General features: G+C 37.9%; 1 protein-coding gene across 2 annotated transcripts in view; it reads left to right on the top strand.

The window, feature by feature from the left end:
- VAV3 (vav guanine nucleotide exchange factor 3) overlaps nucleotides 1–24,757 on the top strand; it is a 399,477-nt gene that overhangs the window by 70,719 nt on the left and 304,001 nt on the right. For both annotated transcript variants that reach the window (XM_063624405.1, XM_063624404.1), the window contains exon 2: nucleotides 22,063–22,179. In XM_063624405.1, coding sequence (XP_063480475.1) covers nucleotides 22,063–22,179 — 117 coding nt within the window. The remainder of the gene's footprint in view (nucleotides 1–22,062; nucleotides 22,180–24,757) is intronic.

Raw genomic sequence — 24,757 nt, 5'->3', positions numbered from 1 at the left:
GTAATAATGGCTGCTGTGTGATTAATTTGATGAAAGAGGGCAGTGATGATCCCGATTGGAAGATTGATAGCTCTTGGGTGGGGTGGGGATGGGGAGAGACACTCCACTTGTTTTTCTTAAGGACTTGCTCAAAGTATGTCTGTGTCTCTAAGTGGAGAGCTTTATCAATTGATTTCTTTTCAACATTTGATATATGTCCAGTATGTTCTGCCAAATGCAGGTTGCCAACCAGTAATTTACAGAAATGGCTCCATGGTTCTGCAGTGCTCTGGCTCCCTAAATTAAACCTTATGTATCTATGTTGTTCTGATGGAATTAGAGTCCTGCAGGTGCTTGTGGCCACGGGAGAAAGTGTGTGGCAGCACCTTGGCAGGGAGAGTTACTTCCTGCAAGAAGTCCAAGCTGAAAATGGATCCCCGCTGGGCCACGTTTCTGGTGCCACTTCATTGAGCACTTTCTATGTAGCAGCAGTTTCCTGGTGTTACTGCTGAATTGTTTCAGGGGTAATTTCCTGTGAGTTCAATATGCATAGTAACAATAAAGAATTTTTATATTGCTATGTGATTCATGTTTATTAAGTATAAAATTTCACAGTTGTGTAAAAATATGCAAAATTTATAAATAATTGATTTTTGAGCAAGGACACATGATTGGGGTGGGATTACTATTTAATAAAAATACTACTCTATTATTTATTGTAATAATAGAGTACAAGTGTACAGAAATCAGTGACATGGCCAATAATATCAGTTTTTCTTTCCTGTGTCATTGGGTAGTCTAAAGGTATAGTGAGGTATTTAGTAACTTCATAGTTTAGTAACTGTGAAGCCAGGCTGCCTCAGTTTGAATCCTACCTCCTCTAACTATTGGCTGTACAACATTGGGCAAGTATTTAACATCTCTCTACCTCTGTTTCCTCATGTAAAATGGGGGTAGCTGTGAGAACTGGATAAGATTGCTTAGAATAGTGTCTGACAGAGTAAGACCTTTATAAGTGTTCTACTAATTATTATTTTTCAGATTCCTGCATTATTTTTATAACAGCAGATGATAAGCAATGTGAAAAAGTACCATTATAAGTACAGTCTAAGTGGAATACAAATGTTAGCCATGGTTTTCTACACCTTTGAGGAAATAATATTGACTTTTGTTCCCCACTCACGTCCCATGGATGAGAGTCCAATTCCTTCTCCAACAAGTTTCTGAAGCCTTGGGGCTTAAGTTCTCATGGTCATTGCAGCCCTGTGTTCCTGCTCCTGCTTCCCATAGCTCTTTTTTTTTCTCTTGGTCCCAAACTGATTTGGACAAGAAACTCAGTCCCTTCCTCTTGATTTCTCCTCACTCCCCCAGCTTCTCTCATTAAGCATATGGGTGGGTAGCAGACTTCATGGGAGGCTTTGGCAGTGGAGGTGAGAGGGGCTGAGAGCCGTTGTAAATAATTTACAGCACCTTTTGTGTTAAAGCAAACGTGACTACCTGATAGAATAGAAAGCAGAATTTACATATAGTAAAGAAATTCTAGCTGTGTGGTAGATTGGGCCACTTCAGGCAACCAGAACACCAGGAATGTGCATTTATTCTCCTCTGTCATTAGAGGTACCTCTATGGGGAAAATGTTTGGGGAAGTACATTTGATAATTGCATCAAATAGTGAGCAAATAGTTTGAAATCTGTCTTTCAGTCACTGTTCTACAGTTTGCAGGTAACACCCTATAATATTTATATCTGCCATTTTTAAAAGTTAAGAATTATTAGGAAAGCATCTATTGTTTTTAATTATAGAGAGAGTAATATAACCATATTGTCTCTTTGTCTCTTTCTTTTTGGGAGCTGCCTGCCAAGATTTAGGCATCATTTTGTTTTTCTAAACACTTAATTTCATCATAATGAAATTTCTTGTCTGATGAGATTTGTATCACTTCCCTTATTATGAGATTTCAGCTTGTTTTAATTGTGATGTCTGAGAACTTATACTGAAATTTGCTGTAGTCAGGAAGATATCTATCCTAAGAGGAAGACATTTTACTTAATACATTGATGCCAATTTAAATTTCTGCCTTTTTTCCTTCTACCTTTTCTTCTTTGAGTAGTGAAAATTGCATTTTTATCTAGCTTTAAAATTTGTTCTCTACAGTGAGATCTACTAAATGAAATCTTTTCTCAAAGTGATCTGTGTGAAAATTTAAATTAATAAACATATACCATTATTTGGAGTGTGAGCTTTAATGAAAATTCTTGCCTGAGTAAGCAGTGTCCATTTACAGTCAACTATAGGAAATGATTTAACTATTTACAAGGATGCTTCTGAGGGATGGCATTGGTAGTCATTGATTGTTGCAGCTCCAATCAGTATTTTGTGTGTGCTTTGCCTGGTTTGGTGCTACTTACCTTCACTTGCCAGGAGTCTTTCTTTACAGAACTGATGTGTTGATGGCAAATCATGATGCACTGTTCTTGCATGGAGATGGCCCTGACATTTATTTCATGAAAGAGTTTTCCTATTTTGGGATCTTGTGGGGATATTCATGAACATAATAGCCTACCTAGGAAAAAAGTTAGATATGGTGAAGAAGAGCAATGCCATATTTAATGCTTAATCTTTAAAAAATAAGTTTCTTATAACTTTGCTCAGAAGAACACTGATATGGTTTGGCTGTGTCCCCACCCAAATTTCATCTTAAATTCCCACATGTTGTGGGGGTGACCTGGTGGGAGGCAATTGAATCATAAGGGCAGGTCTTTCCCATGCTGTTCTCATGAGAGTGAATAAGTCTCACAAGATCTGATGGTTTTATAAAGGAGAGTTTCCCTCCACAAACTTTTTTTGCCTGCTGCCATCCATGTAAGACGTGATTTGCTCTTCCTTGCCTTCCACCATGATTGTGAGGCCTCCCCAGCCACTTAGAACTGTAAGTCCATTAAACTCTTCTTCCTGTATAAATTACCCAGTCTCAGGTATTTCTTTATCAGCAGCATGAAAACAGGCTAATACAAACACACAGACTTGTAAAAGTAGATTACTTTTAAGTAAACACTTTTACCCTGTGATTTTTATTATAAAGTTGGAGATGGGTACTTTTGGAAGAAGTTATTTTCCTAGATGTGTAAAAATCAAACTTTAAAGAGGAGCAAATGTTTAAAATTGAGTCTAGCAAAGTATTTATAGGAAATCATTTTAAATGTTATTATATAATCTTGCTGAAAAATAAGTCACTAAATAAAGTTATACTGCTAAAAATGAAAATGTTCGTGACAGAATAACTGGCTATAGGAACATCTCACTGAGTATTATTATTTTTGTAAGTTGACACTGGAGCTTTAGCAACTTGACCAAGTTTTTTACTCTGTGTATATTTTTAATTCTTGCATTCTCTGATTTTAGTTGAGCTATTTTAGCTGTTTCCAGAATCATCTAGAAGATGTTTTGTATTAGTCATGAGCTGGAGGCCAGGTAGTGCTCAGCCTAATGTTAACCTCACACAAATGGGCACATGGGAAAGGAGCGGGCAGTTGTTGAAATATTATTGCTGACATTCAAAGTGGTTATAGGGATGGGGGAAATCTAGGCCAAGAAAAAGTTATCTTCGTCTTCTTTAGACTTGAGGGCATGGAGGGTATGACGTGAGCAAACCTAATACTTGATTTTCAGAAATTCAGGGAAAAATATTCACTCACAAAATAATTTTAGAATGTCTATAATCTTTAATGAATACATATTGATGTAGCAAATTTATTGTAGTCTTTATATATAGAGAGGAGTCTATGCCATTTTTTTGTAACTAATTTTTTGGTTTTTGTCTAAATTCGGGTAGCAAAGATGAAATGTTGGTTAAAGAAACTAAAAATAAAAAAATAATAAAAAAGGAGAAGGAGAATCAGAAAAATCAGAAAAGGAAATTTACAGGGGAGTGAAGAGATGGCAATGATACTTGCATTTGTACAACTCCTTCAGGTTAAATGCTGCTCCTTGGACTGTGAACTCCTTGGGAAAAGGCCTGTCTTCTCTTTGCATCCTTAGCATCTAGTCTTGTACTCAGCATGTGCTTAAAGTGGTACCTAGTACATAATGGGCACTCAGTCAGTGCTTAATGAATGAAATCAATAAATGAAACTTAGATTTCTCATATGTTATTTCACCTAATACAAGTCCTTTAAGGAAAACGTAATTTTTTCCCCATATTATAAAAGGACAAACCAAGACTCTCATGGGTTAAACGATTGCCAAATAATGACAATTCTGCTAACAATGACATGCCATTATGACATATCAATCACATAAAATTAGGGATATATTTTTATTTCATGATTTATAATTTTATTATTATTAGCAATAAGTAATATTTAGTGAAAGCTTATTGCTTCCTAAAATTATGCTTGACATGCACAATTTCACTAGACTAAATACTATCCCATAAGGAAGATAGAATCATCTGCATTTTATAGTCTGGAGCTTAAAAGGATAGGTTACCTTTCAAGTTCACCTAGCTAGTGGATGGGTGACTTGAAAGCAGCCTGGTCTGACCCCGAGCTCTTTTTTTTTTTCTTGTTTTTTTGAGACAGAGTCTTACTCTGTCCCCCAGGCTGGAGTGCAGTGGTGTGGTCTCGGCTCACTGCAACCTCTGTCTCCTGGGTTCAAGCGATTCTCCTGCCTCAGCCTCCCGAGTAGCTGGGATTACAGGCGTACATCACCACAACTAGCTAATTTTTGTATTTTTAGTAGAGACGGTGTTTCACCACATTGGCCAGGCTGGTCTTGAACTCCTGATCTCAGGTGATCCACCCGCTTCGGCCTCCCAAAGTGCTGGGTTTACAGGCATGAGCTACCGTGCCCACCCTGACTGAGCCCTTTCTTAATGACTACACTAAGTTACCTCCTTCTAGGCGTGCAGTCCTTGATGGCAGAGCCAGGATTTGCATCCAGGTCTTTTGTTCCTAGTTTTCTTCCCCTGTATATCATGTGTGTGTGTGTGTATCTCATTTGCCTTGTAGTAGGCCATGATCAGGGCATATAATAATAACCAAAAACCTCAATTCTGTTAGTATAGAATTTGGTAGATTTTGTGAAAGATATTTGATTAAAATGATATAACATCTGAGAGGAGAGAATGACTATCACTACCTGGAGTTGCCATGCAAGGCTTGACACAGAAATGTAACGGTGTGAAGAATGAGGAATACTCCAGGTAGAGGAAAAAGAAATGAAGAATGACTATGCAATTTATTGTCCAAATCAGATTTTTTTTTTTTTTAAAGAAAGGGACACTAGCAATAATTGTGGTAGGACAACAGGGCTTGAACCAGGACCATCTGTGGAAACCAGGACAGTGGTCTTCATACAGAAATACTGTTTTAGGCAGAAGGAGCTATATATACAAGTGGCTATTTAAAAATCACGTAACATTTCAAACAGTGTTAGATTAAAAAAAAACAAAATAATAAAACCCTACACCACCTCTGCCTTATAGGATTAACGTGGCAATGAATAACTACTGAAGAAACAGCCTGTAAGTACCTAATTAGGGAGAAGAGAGTTCTAGAATGATCTAGCACAGTCTATTCAGGAAGTTGTATGATCTGAAAGTGTCTTCCATTTTTGGTAGAAAAATGGCTAAGTTTGGTGCAGATTTGCAGACCACAGAAGTTAAGCTATTTACTAGAGTTGGGGGTAAAGAAGGATAAAACATTTAATTCATTGAAATTAATTTCACTGTGAACATTTGACTCAAAGAGGGCAGACTAAAGGTATCTGGTTGTGGGAATTAACAGAATTCGAGTTAGTTCTATCCATTTATGTCTCCTTGTTAGATTTTTCTCTTGCCACTGAAAGTGAAACACTGTTAATTCACTATTGAGCCCCAGACAGAAATAGTGTGTATGGCGAGAATGTGGTGAGGGGTAATGGAGATTGTTTGGATTAGCAAGTTTTTGAACAGAAAAAAACTCCTTTTGATTTAGAGATGGCAGTGTTTATTGGAAGGGTAAGACAAGGTGAGAAAAAGAGAAGACCAAGAAGTACTTTGTATACTTAATTGGATATACTTCAACCTGGTTAGTATTCTATATGGCTAATATTTTCAGAAGAAATACTACATAGAAGTAGTGGTATTTATTAAGAAAATTCCATATGTTTGTATGTGTAAACATACAGATAACAATATATATATATGTACATGATATATAGTGTAATGGTTAGCACTCTGGACTCCGATATATGTACAGAAATCCGACTCACAATTTACTTCTTCTTGCTGGTATGGTGATTTTAGTGCAAAACCTATGCATTGATACTGTACTTAGAAAAAATATAAAATTTTATTTTAATAAAATTAAGATTGTGAAATAGTGAGCCGAGTTAAAATCCGTAGTATAAGCCATAAATAAGTTCCTCAGGTAATAAAATCAAAAGCAGGTAATAAAATCAAAATAAATGGATAGATTATCTCAAATTCTGTTAATTTCCACAGCCAGATGCGTTTAGTCTTACTTCTTTGAGTCAAATGTTCACAGTGAAATCAATGAATTAAATGTTTTATCTTTATTCCCGAGTTTAGTAAATACCTCAATCTCTGTGTTCTCCAAATCTGCAGCTTAGTCATTTTTCTGCCAAAAATGGAAGACACTTTCAGATCATACAGCTTCCTGAATAGACTGTGCTACATCATTCTAGACTCTCTCCTCGCTAAGTAGGTATTGATAGGCTATTTCTTCAGTAGTTATCTATTGCCACTCTACTCTTGTAAGGCAGATGTGGTGTAGGGTTTTATTTGTTCATTTAAAATCTAACACTGTTTGAAATGTTACATGATTTTTAAACAGCCATAACAGTATATATAGCTCCTTCTGCTTAAACCAGTTTTTTTTCTGTAGGAAGATGATTGTCCTGGTTCACAACAGATGGTCCTGGTTCAAGCCCTGTTGTCTTACCACAATTATTGCCAATGTCCCTTTCTTTAAAAATCTGTTTTAGACAATAAATTATATATTCATTCTTCATTTCTTTTCTGTCTACCTGGAGTATTCCTCATTCTTCATGCCATTACATTTCTGTGTTAAGGCTTACATGGCAACTCTGGGTGTGATAGTCATTCTCTCCTCTCAGATGTTTACTATTTTTATCAAACATCTTTCATAAAATCTACTCAATTGTATAGTATTATACAGTAACCGAATTTTGAGGTTTTTGGGCATTGTTATATGCCCTGAAAATAGCCTGCTGCATGGCAAGTGACACACACACACACACACACACATACACACACAACTACACAGGAGAACTTGGAACAAAAGAGCTGGATGCAAATCCTGGCTCTGCCATCAAGAATTGTGGGCCATAAGGAGGTAATTTACCAGAGTCATTAAGAATGGGCCCAGGAGTCAGACCCACCCACTGGCGCTGGGTAGGTGAAATTAGGAAGGTTACTTACCTTCTCTAAGCCCCAGATGGTAAAATGTAGATGGGCCTATCTTTAAATTTACATAAAACTTGGAGATGATGCTAAATTCAGAGGAGTGTGCGTGCAGAGAGAATATCAATTAGGTAGAAATATAGACAGAAAATAGAATATAATTTAGTACAGAGAAGCAGTGACTGATATATATGAGAATAATTTTGTTTCAAAGTGAATCAGGGTAGGCCCGGCCCAGTGGCTCATACCTGTAATCCCAGCACTTTGGGAGGCCAAGGTGGGTGGATCACTTGAGGTCAGGAGTTCGAGACCAGCCTGGCCAACATAGTGAAACCCTGTCTCTACTAAAAATACAAAAATTAGCCAGGCATGTTGGCGGGCATCTGTCATCCCAGCTACTTGGGAGTCTGAGGCAGGAGAATCGCATGAACCTGGGAGGTGGAGGTTGCAGTGAGCCTAGATTGCGCCATTGTACTCCAGCCTGGGCAACAAGAGAGAAACTCCAACTCCAAAAAGCAAACAAAAAACGTGTCTCAGGGTAGAGAAGAAGCCTGCTGAAAGGCATTGAGAAAGAAAGTGGTGTTCTCCTTTGTAGTTGGAGGGAGGACGAGGGGAGAGTAGGTTGCCTAGTCTAGTGCTACGTGTTTTGCTGATCTGAGCTGCAGTTTAAACACTTGGTTCGTTGGTTATTTCTACATAGAAATTATATAGGCCAACTTTTTCTGAAGTTGAAATCACTTGTGGGGAATGTTGCACTTTGTGTTTAGTTGCACTACAGATTACCTCTTTCAATAAAGAAGATATCACAGTATGGGGTTAATAACAGTGTTCTCTGATGTATTTTATTATGCCAATAGGCATAATAATACAAGATTATAAAGTAACCATTAATCCTTTCTTTTTACTTTATGTAGAAGAATTAACATAATATTCTTAAGTATGATCTTAAAGATACTTTACAAAATAAGCCTCCCTCCCCCAATTTTTGGTAGAACCAAAACAGCCCAGTTGGAGGCCAGAAAAATTGTTATTTTGTAAAATTAATAATTATTTCAAGTTTAATGATGTATCTTTCCCACTTGTCACAAAAATGACAAAGCAGAAAATAAACTGGAAAAATTAAAGATGTGCCAGAAAAATTATTATGTATTTAGTTTGGGTAAGGAGATCAAAGCACCTGTGAGTCATGAAACATCAGAGAGGGCTAAGTATCTGAGCAGGGAGTGGTGTTGGTGTATGGATTGGGGTATCATAGTGGTACCATTCAGAAGTGGCACTTATATACCCTGGCTTTCTGTGAACAGTAACCAAGGGTTTTGAACTGAAAATTAAGACACATGCTTTGTAAAAGAGTTTTTAAAACTTTCTGAATATGAAAGGCAATATGAGGGATGTAATTTGGATATTCAAACATGGGTATTCTGGGGACACTTATCATGGAGACAGAAAGACAAAATAGTGGAGTTTACATTTCATAGAAGATTCATAAAAAGCCAGAATGAATGGTTGCTGATTTTATGTATTGGGCATATTTCTATCCCAAGGAATAATTCTTGTGATATTTGATACAATTGTGATACAATGATTTAAAATCAGATTACATTTATTTATGACAGTATTATTGATATTGCTGTTTTTAACAACATGCACTGGTGGGTCACTGTAGCCGAAGGAAAATACTAAATTCAGTCCATGATTGAAGCCATTAAGATCAAAGCTGACTTCCTGGAGTTTGACTGAAGTGTGTCTGCCATGCGGGTAAGAGCGCAGTCCTCATGGCTACTGCTTGCTGCGAGGTTGGATGGAGCCTCGGTGGGTAAAGGGTGCGGCCTGGGGCTTGGGTTGGCCCAGAGCCTTAGGGTTGAGAACAAACCATGGAGAAGTTCTCTTTGACTAGTGAAAACATACTAACAAGTGTTTCATCTATTTCTAGTTTAACTTAATAACTTATATTTACTTTCTTGTTTTACTTTACAGATTTTGTTTCCTTGCTTTTGAATAGAAATACAGTTGGTAGAACATTTGGTAATGTAATGCTTTTGGATGTGTTTTTGTTGTTGTTTTTTTTTAAACTTAATTTTTCTAACAGTTTTTCTTTTCCATGACAAATGCAGGTTTTTGTTTTGTTTTTATTTTGTAAATTTGAGTTTATACTAAACACTGCAGAGCAGCAGCAGATATAAAAACATCATCTCCTGGATGGGCATGTGCTGCTGGGGAGAGCAAATGGTGAGGAATGGAGCAGTTTGATGGAAGTTTCCAGTATGGGTGGAATTGAAGGAAGAAAATACAAGTTTGTACAAACCTAAGATTCACAGGAAGAGAAAAGCTATTTTGGAAACTACCCACTATACAGAACCCATCCACTTAGATTTCTTGAAGCTTTGGGGGTAAAACCAAATAAAGGAAGTCCTCAACTTTGTTTGTTCCAACAATTTAAGTTGGTTGTAGTATGTTTTCCTGAGGAATGACGTCCTGCCAGGCGTTCCTTAGAGTGGAACACAAGTCTGGATAAGTGGCAGGTGCCTGCAGTCCAGTCCTAAGGCTGCTGTAGAACACCTCTCCGAGAGGCTGTGTAGCATGGCGGGGAGGGGTGCTGGCAGAGGGGTTGGATTTGACTCTACACCTGTTAGCTACCATAGCTTTGGGTTATTTGTGGCATCTCAGTTTCATTATGGATAGAATGGAATAATGGCATCTTCTTCATCGGGTTATGTGTATTAACTAAGATACTCCCTGGCAAGTTCTTAGTGTCATACTTGGGACATATGTCAATACTGTAAGTTGTTTGTAGGAGGCAGGATCATGGCTGTGAGGCATTATCTTGTTCTTACAGAGAAATTAATTCCGACTTCCAGTTGAATTACTGCATTTCCTCCAAAATTCTGGCCAGGCCTTTGCATGTGCTAGTCCCCTTGCTTCTCACCATACTGTTTCTCATGACCTTTTTTTTCATCCTTGTATGTTCATTTCAGCCACTTCCTTGGAGATATGAATTTCCCTTTGTTGGAACTAAACCTAGTGTTACACTGGGATTGACATGTCCTGTTCGTGTGTTTCTCTCCTTCACAAGATTATCATCCCCTTCAGGAAAGAACCTGTAGCTCCCAGCTCCCTAGTTTGGGACAGTCTGCCATATAAGAGACAGAATATCATGGTTGTTAAAGGCATGGTTTGGGAGCCAACAGCCTGGGTTAGAACCTTGCCCCATCACTTACTGGCTATGTGGCGTAGGGCCAATTGTTTTACCTGTCTGTGCCCCAGTGGCTTTGTCTGTAAATGGGAATTGTAACAGTACTTACCTGATACAGGTAAGTATTGTTACAAGTCAAGGGCAGGTTAAATGAGGAGGAAGAGACTTAGGCTTGAAGAGGTGGGTAGGCAGGTAAATGTACCTCTACATTTGTAGATAATTATCTTTCTGTAGGTTTGTTATGCTTGACTATCCCATGTTCTCCCAGTGATTATTTTCCAATTACTTATCAATTTACTCATGGGGAATTAAAATGTAATGTTTTTTGACTGTATTTTTCTTTTCTTTTCTTTTTTTTTTAACTGTTGGTACTTTTTAAATAAATTGTGGTGAGGAGAGTTCAAATTACAGCATAACAATTCATTTAGTGAATTGATGTAGCATTAGCATTAGTTTGCCATTAGCATATCATATAGCAGTATTATCCAGGTAAGGAAAAATATGCCATCTGAAAAAAATAAAAATAAATAAAAGCAACAGACTTATGTGTCACCGGAGACTTTTCCCTCATTTCGAATGTTGTACTCTAATGAGGAACAGCCCCAGCTCCCCCCTCCTGGGGCAAGGCAAGGATGGCGATTCTTGTTCCCTGCTTCACAGGGAGCTGTTTTCTTGGCTGGTGTGCCGTTCTGAAGCTCCTCTGCCTTGGAAGGGCAGTCCACTTCTAGCCTAGATACTCTCCATGCTTGTGTTAGCAGCTGCTACCACTACCACTGCTAGTCCAATTATTACCACTACTTCTATTCCACTGTTATTTTTACTGCTGACATTACTATTGCTAAACCACCACTGTTTCCCCTGATACCAAAATCCTAACCTTAGTTACAGTATTCTACTACTTCTTTGTCATGTATGTAGAAAGAAATGCTTATTTTCCATGCCCTAAGTAGAGAACCTTGCAAGCTTTCTTTGGAATGTAGATTGTGCCACATTTTAAAAAAAATTTATGTTTTAAAAAATTGTTTAATTGTTTTGGGCCAGGCATGATGCTTATGCTTATAATCCCAGCGCTTTGGGAGGTTAAGGTGGGAGGATCATTTGATCCCAGGAGTTCAAGGCCAGACTGGGAAACACAGTGAGACCTCATCTCTACAAAAAAAAAAATAAATAAATTTGTGGGGCATGGTGGTGCATGCCTGTAGTCCCAGCTAGTCTAGAGGCTGAGGTGGGAGGATCACTTGAGCACATGAAATCAGACTGAGGCTGTAGTGAACTGAGATTGCACCACTGCACTCCAGCCTGGGTGACAGAGCAAGAAAGACCCTGTCTCAAAATAATAATAATAATAATAAATAATTTATTTTTAATTTTGGGGGTACATAGTAGGTGTATATATTTATGGGGTACCTGAGCTATTTTGGTACAGGCATGTAGTGTGTAATAATCACATTATGGAAAATTAGGTATCTGTCCCCTCAAACATTTATCCTTTGTGATATAAACAACCCAATTGTACTCTTCTAGTTATTTTAATATGTATGGTTAAATTGTTATTGACTGTAGTCCCTCTGTTGTGCTATCAAATACTAGGTTTAATTTTTTTTTTTTGAGACGGAGTCTCACTCTGTCGCCCAGGCTGGAGTGCAGTGGCAGAATCTTGGCTCACTGCAAGCTCCGCCTCCCGGGTTCATGCCATTCTCCTGCCTCAGCCTCCCGAATAGCTGGGACTACAGGCACCCACCACCACGCCTGGCTAATTTTTTGTATTTTTAGTAGAGACGGGGTTTCACCATGTTAGCCAGGATGGTCTCGATTTCCTGACCTTGTGATCCGCCTGCCTCGGCCTCCCAAAGTGCTGGGATTACAGGCTTGAGCCACCGCACCCAGCCAGGTCTTATTCTTTGTAACTTTTTTTTTTGTTTGTTTTTTGTAAACTGGGCCACATCTCTGGCTTGCTTTGAGCTAGCTGTCTTCTGGCTAACAAAGCAGATGAGTGCTACTTTCTTTCACTAAAGGCAGTGACATGCACCACTTTCATTAGCAGGTTAATTAACTTAGGAAAATAGATGATTCTGGCTAACAAAGTATTTGAGTGCTACTTTCTTTCACTAAAGGCAGTGACATGCACCACTTTCATTAGCAAGTTAATTAACTTAGGAAAATAGATGATTCAGGCTAACTTTGACCTCTGCACTTCCCAGGTATTCAGTTTTTTAGTGCAAAGACTAAAAACACAAAAGGAGGAGTAAAGATGCTGCTTATTTTCCTTTTGTGTGTCCAGGGACTAATGCAGGGGTTGACAGAAAAACCTTTGAAACTGAGTTTCTAAGTCTAAGTTTCTGCCAAGGGAAAGGGGTGCAGTGCTTCCTCTTATAAGGACAAGAGCTGTTGAAAGCAGCAGAGGGCTTGTGTGTCTGTTTTATGGTGACTGCTGGCCAAGGGCCCCTGAAAATCAGTTGGCAGCTTCCCATTGAACACACACCAGAGGCAGGAAACACAGACTAAAAATCATGCCGAAGAATGTAATTGCGTAATAATTTAAAATCTTTATTGATATTATTTATAAATATTAACTTCTAAAAATGTTCTTAGGTAAGTTTAAAAAGACACATTGCTACATTAACATTGAAATAAGAGGATATGATGACAATTTAATGTAAAATTTTACTGAGTTCCCTGACTACTAAGGAATCGTTGCATTTAATTTTTCCCAGAGATAAACTGCATCAGGATTCATTCATCAATTTATTTGAAAACATGTATGTGCTATAAAAGCTTTGGGATACAAAGACAATATAGATGTATTCTTTACTCTCAAATATTTACTATTTTATAGGGCACTAGGTGGTCAGATAGATATATTATAGTCAAGCACAGTTATTACCATAACAGGTGTGAGCCAGGTGCTGCAGAGCAAAGAGGATGCATGTGTTTTTACAATTTAGCTCTGCATTTATGAGCTTAGCCATTTCAATATAATTACATGTAACTCATGACAGTACATTAGCATTGAATACTGTGGAAAAAAACCTGTTAACTTTAAATGGTAAATTACTGTATTTTTGAACGAATGACTTAAAAAATTACCCATTAGAAATGAGTTGTGGCCTGGACAATAATCAAAACAGAAATACTGGCTTTTAATTTGCTGAGAATAGGGAGGTTTTGGTTTAGTGAACTGATCACAAGATTAGAGCTAAGGAACAACTCTTCTCCATTTATGTCCTCTCTGCATGTTCTTTAGGGTCGTCACTTACTGTGACATTAGCATCAGTACGAAAATAATTTGAAGCTTCAAATTGTGCAGTCTTAAACTGATACCACATGTAGCATACTTATTTTGTAATTCAGGGGATATCCGAAGATGCGATTTCTTAGGATGATGATGCCCCTTCTGTTGGGACCCACTGATTCACAGGGGAAAAGGACAAATAAGGTCCCCTACAAATAAAAATTCTTCTTTTATTAAATTTCTAGGAGATGTAAGATTTACTCACCTACTTTTAAAAGAGAGATATAGAGAAGATATGGTGAAAGGGACAGAAATAGGGAACTCTAGTAAGAGAGAAGCTTGATATTATTATATTCCTTACATTTCCTCCTTACCAGTTAAAAAAAAGGATGATCTGAGCCCTTTGGAGAGGGATACAGGAGGAGTTATGGTGAGAAGAGGACTAAGGAGAGGCTTGATAAAGTCTAAGCTGAGACTCAGCTAAGAAGGAGAATTCTTCTTGTACCTTAATGTTTGTAAATCGGCTTCATGGTTGTCTCTTCTGTGCCTTTCAAAACTGCCAATCATCTTATTATAATGGCCACTCATAATTTGAATTATGCCAGACCCTCAAATTCAGGGCCAATCTTTCAATAGCAAGTGTCCTACTGAGAATTTCTTTCTTCTGAGACGCTGAGAACTTCTTTCTTCAACACACAGGTTGGCTGTGGGTGGTCCTTGCCTCATCAAATATAAGTTAGAAAATCTGCACGGTGTGAAGGTCTATTAGGACTCACCGACCTTCTCATGAAATGTCATTTCTCAGTTGGGATTGAAACCACTCATCTCACAATAAGCTGTAGAGGTTTTTCCTCTTCCATGGCCTCAGTTAACACCACTAGTCCATTATTGCTAGCAATTTTGGAGAAGTTGGTGTTTATTTTTTCAAATAAAAAAAGGAAAGCCATGCTGTTTGCATTCATATCTTTCAGAAAAGTCAAGATGGCTTTTACACGTAGAGAAAAAGGAAACCATGCACTTTTAAGGGGTAGAGGAAAAGGAGCGATTCAGAGTTTTGTAGTGAACTTTAGCAGTCTGACCTTCAAATATTTCCTTTTTTAAGCATCAATATTGCCAACATTAAAGTGGTAACAGGAGGCTGCACCTTGAAAAGCCACTCATGCTGTATCTGTTGTAGTAGCTACCTAGTTATGAAACATTTTCTAATCCAGAGAGCTTTGGCCTGATGTATAATTTTAGGATGTTTTAGACCTTGATGGTTTAAACTTTCTTCTTCGGAAGTTATGTGCATTGATATTGAGTGCTTTTCTACCATTTTCCTTCCTCACCTTGAAATAAGCGAGCTATTCATGCCCTTCTGAAGAGGCAGAGAGGCTAAGCATGGTTGTTGAAGACACATGGCTTTGTTATTAGAATACATCACTTTTCACTGGATATATCTGAGAGAGGCTAGGCAGCATCTAATTACTGGGAGTTTTTATATGTGAAGACAAGAATTAACTGACTACCTGGCCTCCTTTTCACATACTATGTCCCCCAATTTGCTAAGTTACCATTTTCAGTGAATGCCCTGCTATCCATCCAGTGCCCAAGGCAGGGAGAGGTATGGTTATAATTCTGAGGTCTTCTCTTTTCTCTCCCACTGTTTCCCCACACACAGTCAATTACCAAATATTTCTTTTCCATGTAATCTCCTAGAGTTCTTCCCGTTTCTCCTTCTACTATCCTAGTCTAAATCCCATTATTTCTTGTTAAATTATATGATAATGTCCTGATTGTCCTTGTCTTGTCCTCCTATGCCACATCATCTCTCTAGTAAGAAGAAAAACATTTAATTCTATACGCTGCAAAAATGGAGTTAATATAACATAGTAGTTAAGGATATGGGCCCTGTAGCCAGAATGTCTGGATTTGAATCCTGACTCCATTACTTTGGCAAAAGCAGTTATGTAAATGTTGGTAAATCTCTAAGTCTCAGTATGTATTAAAAACAAATTAAAGCTTTTCTGATTGGATTGTTGTGAGGATTGAATGGCATAAACATTTAGCATAGAGCTTGACACATAGCAAGCATTTAAACATCACTACAACACCAATAATCATAAATGCAAAGCTGACTATTCCACTTTCCTTTGGTGCTTTTTTTTTCTTTTTGAGACAGAGTGTCACTTTGTTGCCCAGGCTGGAGTACAGTGGGGTGATCTCAGCTCACTGCAACCTCCATTTCCCAGGTTCAAGCGATTATCATGCCTCAGCCTCCCCAGTAGCTGGGACCATAGGTGTGCGCCACCACACCCAGCTAATCTTTGTATTTTTAGCAGAGATGAGGCTTTGCCATGTTGGCCAGGCTGGTCTCGAGCTCCTGACCTCAGGTGATCTGCCCACCTTGGCCTCCTGAGATGTTGGGATTACAGACGTGAGCCACCGCGCCTGGCCTCCAGTTTTCTAATTAAGGCCTTTTAACCTCTTCACTTCTAGGATAAAGCCAAGATCTCTTTGGCATGCCACGGACATCCCAGCTCCCCTCTTGTGTTCCTTCTGTCAGTGTTCTTGTCCAGAGAAGTGTCCATCTCAGCCACTTCCACTGCCCCAAGTGGTCCATGCTTTCATGCACATTCTTTGCCATTTACCTGGAGCATCCTCTCACTGCAAGTCTGGAAATTGCCTTTCTGCCTTCTAAACACCAACCACTCCTTCTCTTTGTGTAGGTGACTCCCACTCATCCTTTCTTACCTCATGTATCAGTTTTTCCAGAAAGCTGTCCCTGATACCCTAGGGCTCTCAAGGATCATCTGAATGTATTCTTCACTGCGCTTGCCAAACTATTGTGCAACCGTGAACTCGTCTGTGTGTTCTGTCTCACTATAATAAGCCTTTGAGTATAGAGTCTGGATCATGTTTGCTTTTCTTGTATCCAGCTCTTGGCATTTTTATTCAATTAACATTTGTTTAATATATTAATCAATCACTACCCAATTGGGCATTTGTTTTATGGAGTTTCATTATGCCTAGTGCATAAGAGGCACCTCATGAATATTTGTTAAATGAGGATGCATGGCTATTTAAACTTTTGTGTATCCTTAATTGGCAACTCTTACATGGATACACTGAATATTTAAAGAAATTTAAAGTTATTTAATTCTAAGTCCTGAAATTCTAAATTCTAACAAATTGTAAAGTTAACTTATGTAAATAAGTTAGATGATTTAGCAAAGTTGTACAATTCTTTTTTGTCAAAAATGGTATGGTTATGAAACAGTGAGCTGGATTTGCCCTTCTGACTCATAAACTGTCTCTGAAGGCAGTATATTTGAAGCTGCTTCAGGTGATTCAGAGGTCTAGCAGATAACTTCTAATCTCAAAGAACGAATAGACTGTTGTATTGTTGTGCCAAAACACCCCATCTCTAGCCATAAAATCATACATTCATCAGTTTTCTTCAGTTATCTCAATTGTCTTTTTGTCTGAACACAGTAAGATAAGAGTTGGCTTATTATGCACTCCACAAAGAAAATTATAGAATTTTCTGAGAGGAACATTAGAGGCCAGTTTGGCCAATCCTGTGTATAAGAGCCGTTCTGTTGCAAGTGATAGATTGCTTAAGCAAATGGTGGAGGTATTTGTTCTTCTCATGTAATTGGCTCTTGTATTCTAGGAGCAGTGTGGTGGTTTCCAAATACTATTTATTGTATAAATGAAAATAAGACTTACTTGGAGAAATGGCTGATTCCAGAACTACAGCAGTGAAAATGTGAGATGGGCCTGGGACAACTTGATATAAGAAAGCAATGAAACAAAGATTAATGTAATTATTAATTATGTCGAAAGGAAACATAAACCAATTTGAAGGGACTCCCAGTGGCCAAACGTGGGACAATATGAGCATTAAAAAAATAATGATGGCAACTGATTATTACAAAAATAGAAAAAAGGGAGGTCAGGGGAAGGAAGCGATATTTCTGTTTTTTTTTTTTTTTTTTTTTTTTTTTTTTTTTTTTTTTTTTTTACAAAAGAATACTAGCATATGAATAAGAAAAGAATGATAGAGTTAGAAAAATCACTATTTTAAAGTCTCATATAGAATAATTGAAGCAAGGATGATCAAGGAATACTAATCCCATTGTGAAAAATTATTGGGGAAATAGGACAGCCACATGGTACCACATCTTCACCCCGGGTTACTTACTGCTATAAATGGGGGACATGTACCTTTATAGTAGAGAGATGTGGCAGTAACCATCTTAACTAAATGATTGAGTTTAGCTTCAATAATGATGGGACACCCTAACATATTGTGTCTTCTGATGTGATGAAATATGAAGTTCACAGTATGAAGTACTTTTATCAAAACTTTAATTTGAATCTAGATTTAGCTTTCAGTTGACAGGAAATACAAATGAAAGAATAATAGGTTTAATGATACCATGAAGAAACAACCAAACAAATGCAGAGTTTGGGACATTTTGTAAGACAACCAGCCTGGACTCTTCAAAAAGTCAGTGTCATTAAAGAAGAATAAACGCAAAAGGATTTTTAGATTAAAAGATACTGAAAAGATAAAACTGCCAAATGCAGTGGGTAAAACATGACTGGATCCTAGACTGGGGAAAAAATAGTACTAAAAGTGGGCAATTGAGGAAATTTGAATATGGAATGGATATTAGATAATATGAAATTATTGTTAATTTTCTTAGATACAATGGTATTGTTGATCTGTAGGAAAAATGTCCTTATTCCTAGGAGTTGCATGTAGAGTCAGAGTATTTAGGAGTCAAGTGTTATCTGTAATTCATTTTCAAATAGCTCAACAAAATAAATTTTATAAATATATAAAGAGTATAGATGCAAAAGCATATATGGCACTATGTTGCAATTGTGTGTAGATGGAATGTTCATTGTATTCTTTCAACTTTTGTTCTGAAATTCAAAAAAATAAAATAAACTGGAAAAAAATCAGTTTGGTAAAAGCAAAGCAAAAGTCCTGGAGTGGACTGCTGGCAGGCTGGCAGGCTCACTTCCTCTATTCCTCAGCTCTGTTCCTATATGTGCACAGAGCCACACACTTGCAAGCCTAGTGAATAACACTAGGCTCACACTAGACTCAGCACTAATTTAGTCAAATTTTAGAGCAGTGGGGAAATCTCCTGATAAATTTAATAGAGAAGCTTGAGGAAGAGCTTTGTGTTGTTCATTTTTAACATTTGTAGTGTGTGTAATGTTGTAGGAATTCAAAAACTGTTAACTGAAAAATACATAAATAAAGAGGTGACCAAATTTGAGGATTGCCTGGAAAAGTGAGAGTATGTAAGTGACTTTCAAATTCAGTAAATATTTGTGGAATTTAGTAGATCTGAACTAGTTAAGGGACAAGTAAGTTTAAGATGAATTCCAGAAGTAAGGGGAAGGCCTCTTTTTAAATCTTCTGTGCATGCAATATTTCATATTGTTTTAACTTTTAGTAATAATACTTGCTTTTCTGAATTAGTTATCAAAGCACTTTAGTGGAAGTCTTCCGCAGCTTTCCCTACAGGTGGGGAAAGTTTGAGTTTGGTGGGAAATCTTCAGAGGGTGGTGTGTGCAATTATGTTTTGTTCCTTGGTGAGCTATGAGTCAGGCACTTAATTATGTAAACGATATTGCAAGAGAGCAGTTGCATAATCCCCAAGAGAGTAATTATTATCTGTCTTGGTAGAATGCAAGGCTTTTAATCTGTAAATAAGCAATTCTATGTGGAAGAGCTACATGCAGAGTGATTCTGTGTCTTAAAGGTCTCTTATGAATTTTTTAAAGTGAAAGCAGTAACTGCATGTGCTGATTAGCTGCTGCCTTTGTGTTTCAAAGGGTTTATGATGCTTCCCATGTGGCTTTAATCCCTCCTGAAATATTTAGGCCTCTGAGAATGATTCTTGTGAAGGGTAAAGTGTGTCTAAGTTAAGCCTATGAATAATCCGAATGTTTCAAACGTATTAATAGATGAAGTAAAAAAGATATGCTTTCTGCAAATTAAAAAAAAAAACCAAGATAAAACGATGAATGAAGACATTGGCAACCCTTTTAAAAAAGCAAAGGCCGGGTGCGGTGGCTCACTCTTGTAATCCCAGCACTTTGGGAGGCCGAGGCGGGCGGACCACGAGGTCAGGAGATCGAGACCACAGTGAAACCCCGTCTCTACTAAAAATACAAAAAATTAGCCGGGCGTGGTGGCGGGCGCCTGTAGTCCCAGCTACTCGGAGAGGCTGAGGCAGGAGAATGGCGTGAACCCGGGAGGCGGAGCTTGCAGTGAGCCGAGATTGCGCCACTGCACTCCAGCCTGGGCGACAGAGCGAGACTCCGTCTCAGAAAAAAAAAAAAAAAAAGTAAAGATACAATAATTAGCTAATACGTTGCTCACTTTTTGATGGTTAGTAGGTTTTTCTCCATTTTTTTAAACTTTATTTTGGTATAACTTACATACAACAAAATGCATTTATTTAAAGTTTTCACATGTGTATTTTTTAAAAAATATGTGCCACTGCAGTTAGGGTATGTGTGTATTTTGCTTAGGTTGATCTGAGTCTTTTAGACACTGAAAGCAAATTTTAACTTTGGTTTTTTTGAGTAGTCAATAGCATCTGCCTTCCCTCCTGTCTCCCTCTTATAGTGTGGATGAGCTGACCATGCTCTTCTCTAAGGTCAGCTGCTGCACTTAAACACTTGATCTCTCCCCACTTCACCTAATCAGGACTACATTTGGGGAACTGTCCCTCTCTCCTTTGTGACCAACTTTCCCCTCTCTATCAAGTTATTCCCATCAAAACAGAAACATGTCTCGACATCTGCCGTTTCTTAAAACTCTTGACCATTTCTCTGTTCTCCTCTGCAGCAAAACTCAGGAATCCATATTCTGTCTTCACTTCCTTTTCTCTCTTTGTCTCTGAAACCAACTCCAAGAAGCCTTTCACAACCCACTCCTCCATATAGAGCTTGCTTTTGTCAAGGTACCTGTGAGGTTCACACTGCCAGAATCCATGGGCAGTGTTGACCAATCCATTGGTCTAAATCCTATTTGGCCATCTGCAGCATCTGATATAGTTTTCCACTCCCTTCATCTAGAAACACTTCCTTTACGTGGCTTCAGGAAAACTCTATCTCCTGGTTTTCCTACTTCCTCACTGGTCACTCTTACTAAGACTCCTTTGTGAGCTCCTGCTCTTTTCCTGATCCTTTAAAGTTTCCTGGCTCAGGTACTCTCCTCTTCTTTGCTCTCTTCCAAAGTCATTTCAGCCAGTGTCATGGTTAACAGTCCTCTGTACACTAAAGACTCCCATATTACTGTCTGAAGTACACACCTATCCCCTGGACTCCACACTTTTTGGATGACTAATAGGCCTCTCAGATTTAACACAGTCAAAAAGTGACCACACTCTGGTCTTCCCACAGTTGTCTCTCACCTGGGTTATTGCAAGAGCCTTCTGTCTGGTTTTTTCTGCCTCCACCCTAGTTCCAGCCCCTTTCACTCTATATTCAGCACAACAGGCCAAAAAGACCTTTTTAAACCATCAGATTATGTCCTCCTTTTGGCCAAGGCCTTCAATGACCTCCCATATCAGTCAGAGTAAAAACTGTCCAATAAAGATCTTCATCATCTGACCCCACTAGCTTTCCATCTCTCCTCCTTTTCCCCCCATTACTCACTCTGCCTTGCTGCGTTGACCCCTTTCTCAGACATGCTTAGAGGGCTCTATGTCAGGGCCTTGGTATGGGACACTTCTTTAGGCTGGGCTGTTGTGTGCTACAGTTCTCCATGGCTTGCTCCTTTTGCACCTCAGATCTCTGCTCCACCATCCTCTTCTCTGTGAGACCTTCTCTAACCATCCTGTTTAAGTTCCCCCACCCAGCCCCACCAACTCTCCTGATCCCTCCTCCAGGCTTTATTTTTCTCTATTGCACTTACCACCATATGAAAGTAAAAATACTTGCTTATTTGTGTTTGTTGCTTTGTCTGTTTTGTCTGTCTTTTCATATTAGAATGTGAGTTTCATGAGGATAGAAATTGCCTTGGTCACAGCTGTATCACCTGTGCCTAAGAGAGACTGCAGGCCCGGTCAGTACTGCTGAATGAGTAATTGAAAAGTAACCTCAAAGGCTGCTTGACGCTTTCTTGTCATTTTTAGAGCAGTCTGAGTGTTACAGAGGATGAATAGCATTCAGAATAATTAACTATATGCTAACTGCTCTTTTCCATTCCTCAGTTTCTCTGTTTGAAGAACATAAGGACATTTCTCACGGCCTGTTGTGAGACATTTGGAATGAGGAAAAGTGAACTTTTCGAGGCATTTGACCTGTTTGATGTGCGTGACTTTGGAAAGGTAATTATACTTCATTTTTAATATTACTTTTTAACTGGAAAGCATTTAAGCAAACTGTTTCAAATCTTGAAGTAGGGCATGTGACTTAAGTGGTTTGTGTATCTGCATTATATAGTTAAATTTCACATGTAGATGGCTTAGCAAAAACAAAACAAAACAAAACAACAACAAAAAGGAAACCCCACACATACAACAACAGCACCAAAAAATTAGCATCAATTTTCCAAATGAGATGAGAATTATTTTGTAATTAAAATAGTATACAGGGAGGGAATCTTTTCTCCAGAGGTAATTTTTTTCTGCTGGTCACCTCAGAGGATAGGGTTACTATTATCTGCCCTTTAGGTTGATCACTGGGCACTCAGACCTGAGGACCAGTATTCTTTTCCTGTAGTCTTCTCTATATCTGAAAGCTGCTAATTTTTGGAAGTTGAGAATGTTCTGTTGTCCTTTTCTCTATTTTGACAATTGGTTAGGTGACTCAGAGAAGACATGAATCACAAGTGTTCGAGATTGTTGAATAATTTCTGTTGCTTGAATTTCAGCAGATATTTGTTGGATTTCAAGGACATTTTTCACATGGAAATTGTTTTAATATTTACTGTTATTATCTGTATGCACACTAAACACATGTATAATAAGTGAAACAAATCATCCTTTCAAAAATTATGGTCATTTATTATGAAGTGAGTGGACATAAACCTCTCACAAGTAACTAGCCATGAAAGAGTCAGGTAATTAAGGTGACAGGACTTTAGCTTATGCTGATGTAATTGCATTATGAAAATAAGCAAATAAGGAGGAAAAATTAATGCTATTGAGAAGTTTGTCCTTATTCTTGTAATTCAGGTGTTAGTGTCTTATCAAAAGGCTATTTGAGAGTATACATTGTTTTAACTCTGAGATGTAATATTGTCGTTAGAAAATAACCAATGGATTGCTCTTTGCTAAACAGAATAAACTTGAGACAGAAATATAGGAAATTTGATGCTGAAATACAGCGCATATGGAGAAGCCACTCTGCCTGGGGAGGGGGAAGGCCCTGATTCTCTCTCCGGTCTTAACTCATGGTCATTTTGTGATCTAGAAGGCACCCGCCTTCTCGAGCATCAGGCTGCCTGCCAGCTTGGAAAGCTGTACAAAAGAAAGTGGAGATAAGAATGTGGTTTCTAAGATTCCTTTAATCTCTGGAAAGCTGTGATTTAACTGTCTTGAGGTCCAAAAAATGATGGAGGATAAAAGATGATAATTTGTACAACAAACTGAAAGCCAAGCCCCTAGTAAGGAAATGGGAGCACATTTGTCTGTGGCCATGAATCACAGGTGAGGTGGACACTTCTGTAAGCTGTTGGCCCTGAAAAACACCAGAGATATTTCTGGTTTTATTTTTATTTTATCCTTCCGCCTATTCCTCCTGCACCTTTAAAAAAATCTTCCTTGATTTTTCTTTATTTTCACCCTCTCTTTTGGGGAAACGAAAAATGAAAATGAATTGGGGAAATGAAAAATGAAAAAGTCTTGACTTTTTAAAGCTCATTAAGGAACTATTTATTTTTCATTTAAATTTGCAAGAAATGGTGTTGATAAATGTTGGAAAAATGTATAAATACTTTAAAATGCATGGTGTTGTTCTACTGGAATGAGATTGCATGCTAGATTGATTAGACAACGGAAGCTTTGTAGGAGAGGTGATACTATAAAAAATTGAATGTGAAAGCATAAACTGTATGCTTCTCAAGGATAAATGTATTTTTGACTGCTTAAATATTTTAGTGGTGGTAGATCTGAAACAGAATTAAACATGAGATTGTGGTTTAGAATTTGAATCTACATTATAGTCACTTACATTTTGCCACTGCCAAGATTGGAGTAGCTATCTCTTTAGAACTGTATGATCTAAAGAAAACACTTAAAGAATTTGTGATATCACTTCATAATTTACCAGTACTAATAGTATTAAGCATTATATACTCTAAGTAAAAACTGCCAATACCACCACTAATTGAACACTTAAAATATGCAGTCTTTTCAGTCTTCACGTATAATTTTTAAAATTGTGACAACGTTAGGAGGTAGGTACTACATTTTTCTCTTCATTGTACAGATGAGAAAATCTGCATCCCAAATCACATATCTATTAGAGATTGAAGCAGCAGTTTGAACTCAGGTCTAGCTGATTCTCCATTACTGTACCATAGTGCAAACATTCACATAGCACATAACATGTACTTTGCATATATTGGGGGAATTAGCACATCAATCCCAGCATGTGGGTAGTATTATTTTTCCCATTTATAGGTCCTAGCTTGTGGGTAATGGATGAATTAATAAAATAATTCTTGTAGTTTTAAATTGAAAAAATGTGAATAGAGTGTTAATTCAGCAACAAAATAATTTCTGATGTCGTGAATATATACATTTTAACAGGATGTGGATAGGTTGTTTTCCTCCATTCCTTAGGATTTAATTAAATGTTCTGTATCTATGTGTGCTCTCCTGTCTGCCTCATTTCCTACATTGGTGAATCTGGAATTCATGTGTATTTGGCATCTTTTTGCCGAAGAATGTATTAATTGTG

Source organism: Symphalangus syndactylus, chromosome 12, assembly GCF_028878055.3.
Source record: "Symphalangus syndactylus isolate Jambi chromosome 12, NHGRI_mSymSyn1-v2.1_pri, whole genome shotgun sequence".
NCBI lineage: Eukaryota > Metazoa > Chordata > Mammalia > Primates > Hylobatidae > Symphalangus > Symphalangus syndactylus.
Note: the sequence above shows the minus strand (reverse complement) of the source record. Positions and strands in the feature narration are given on the sequence as shown.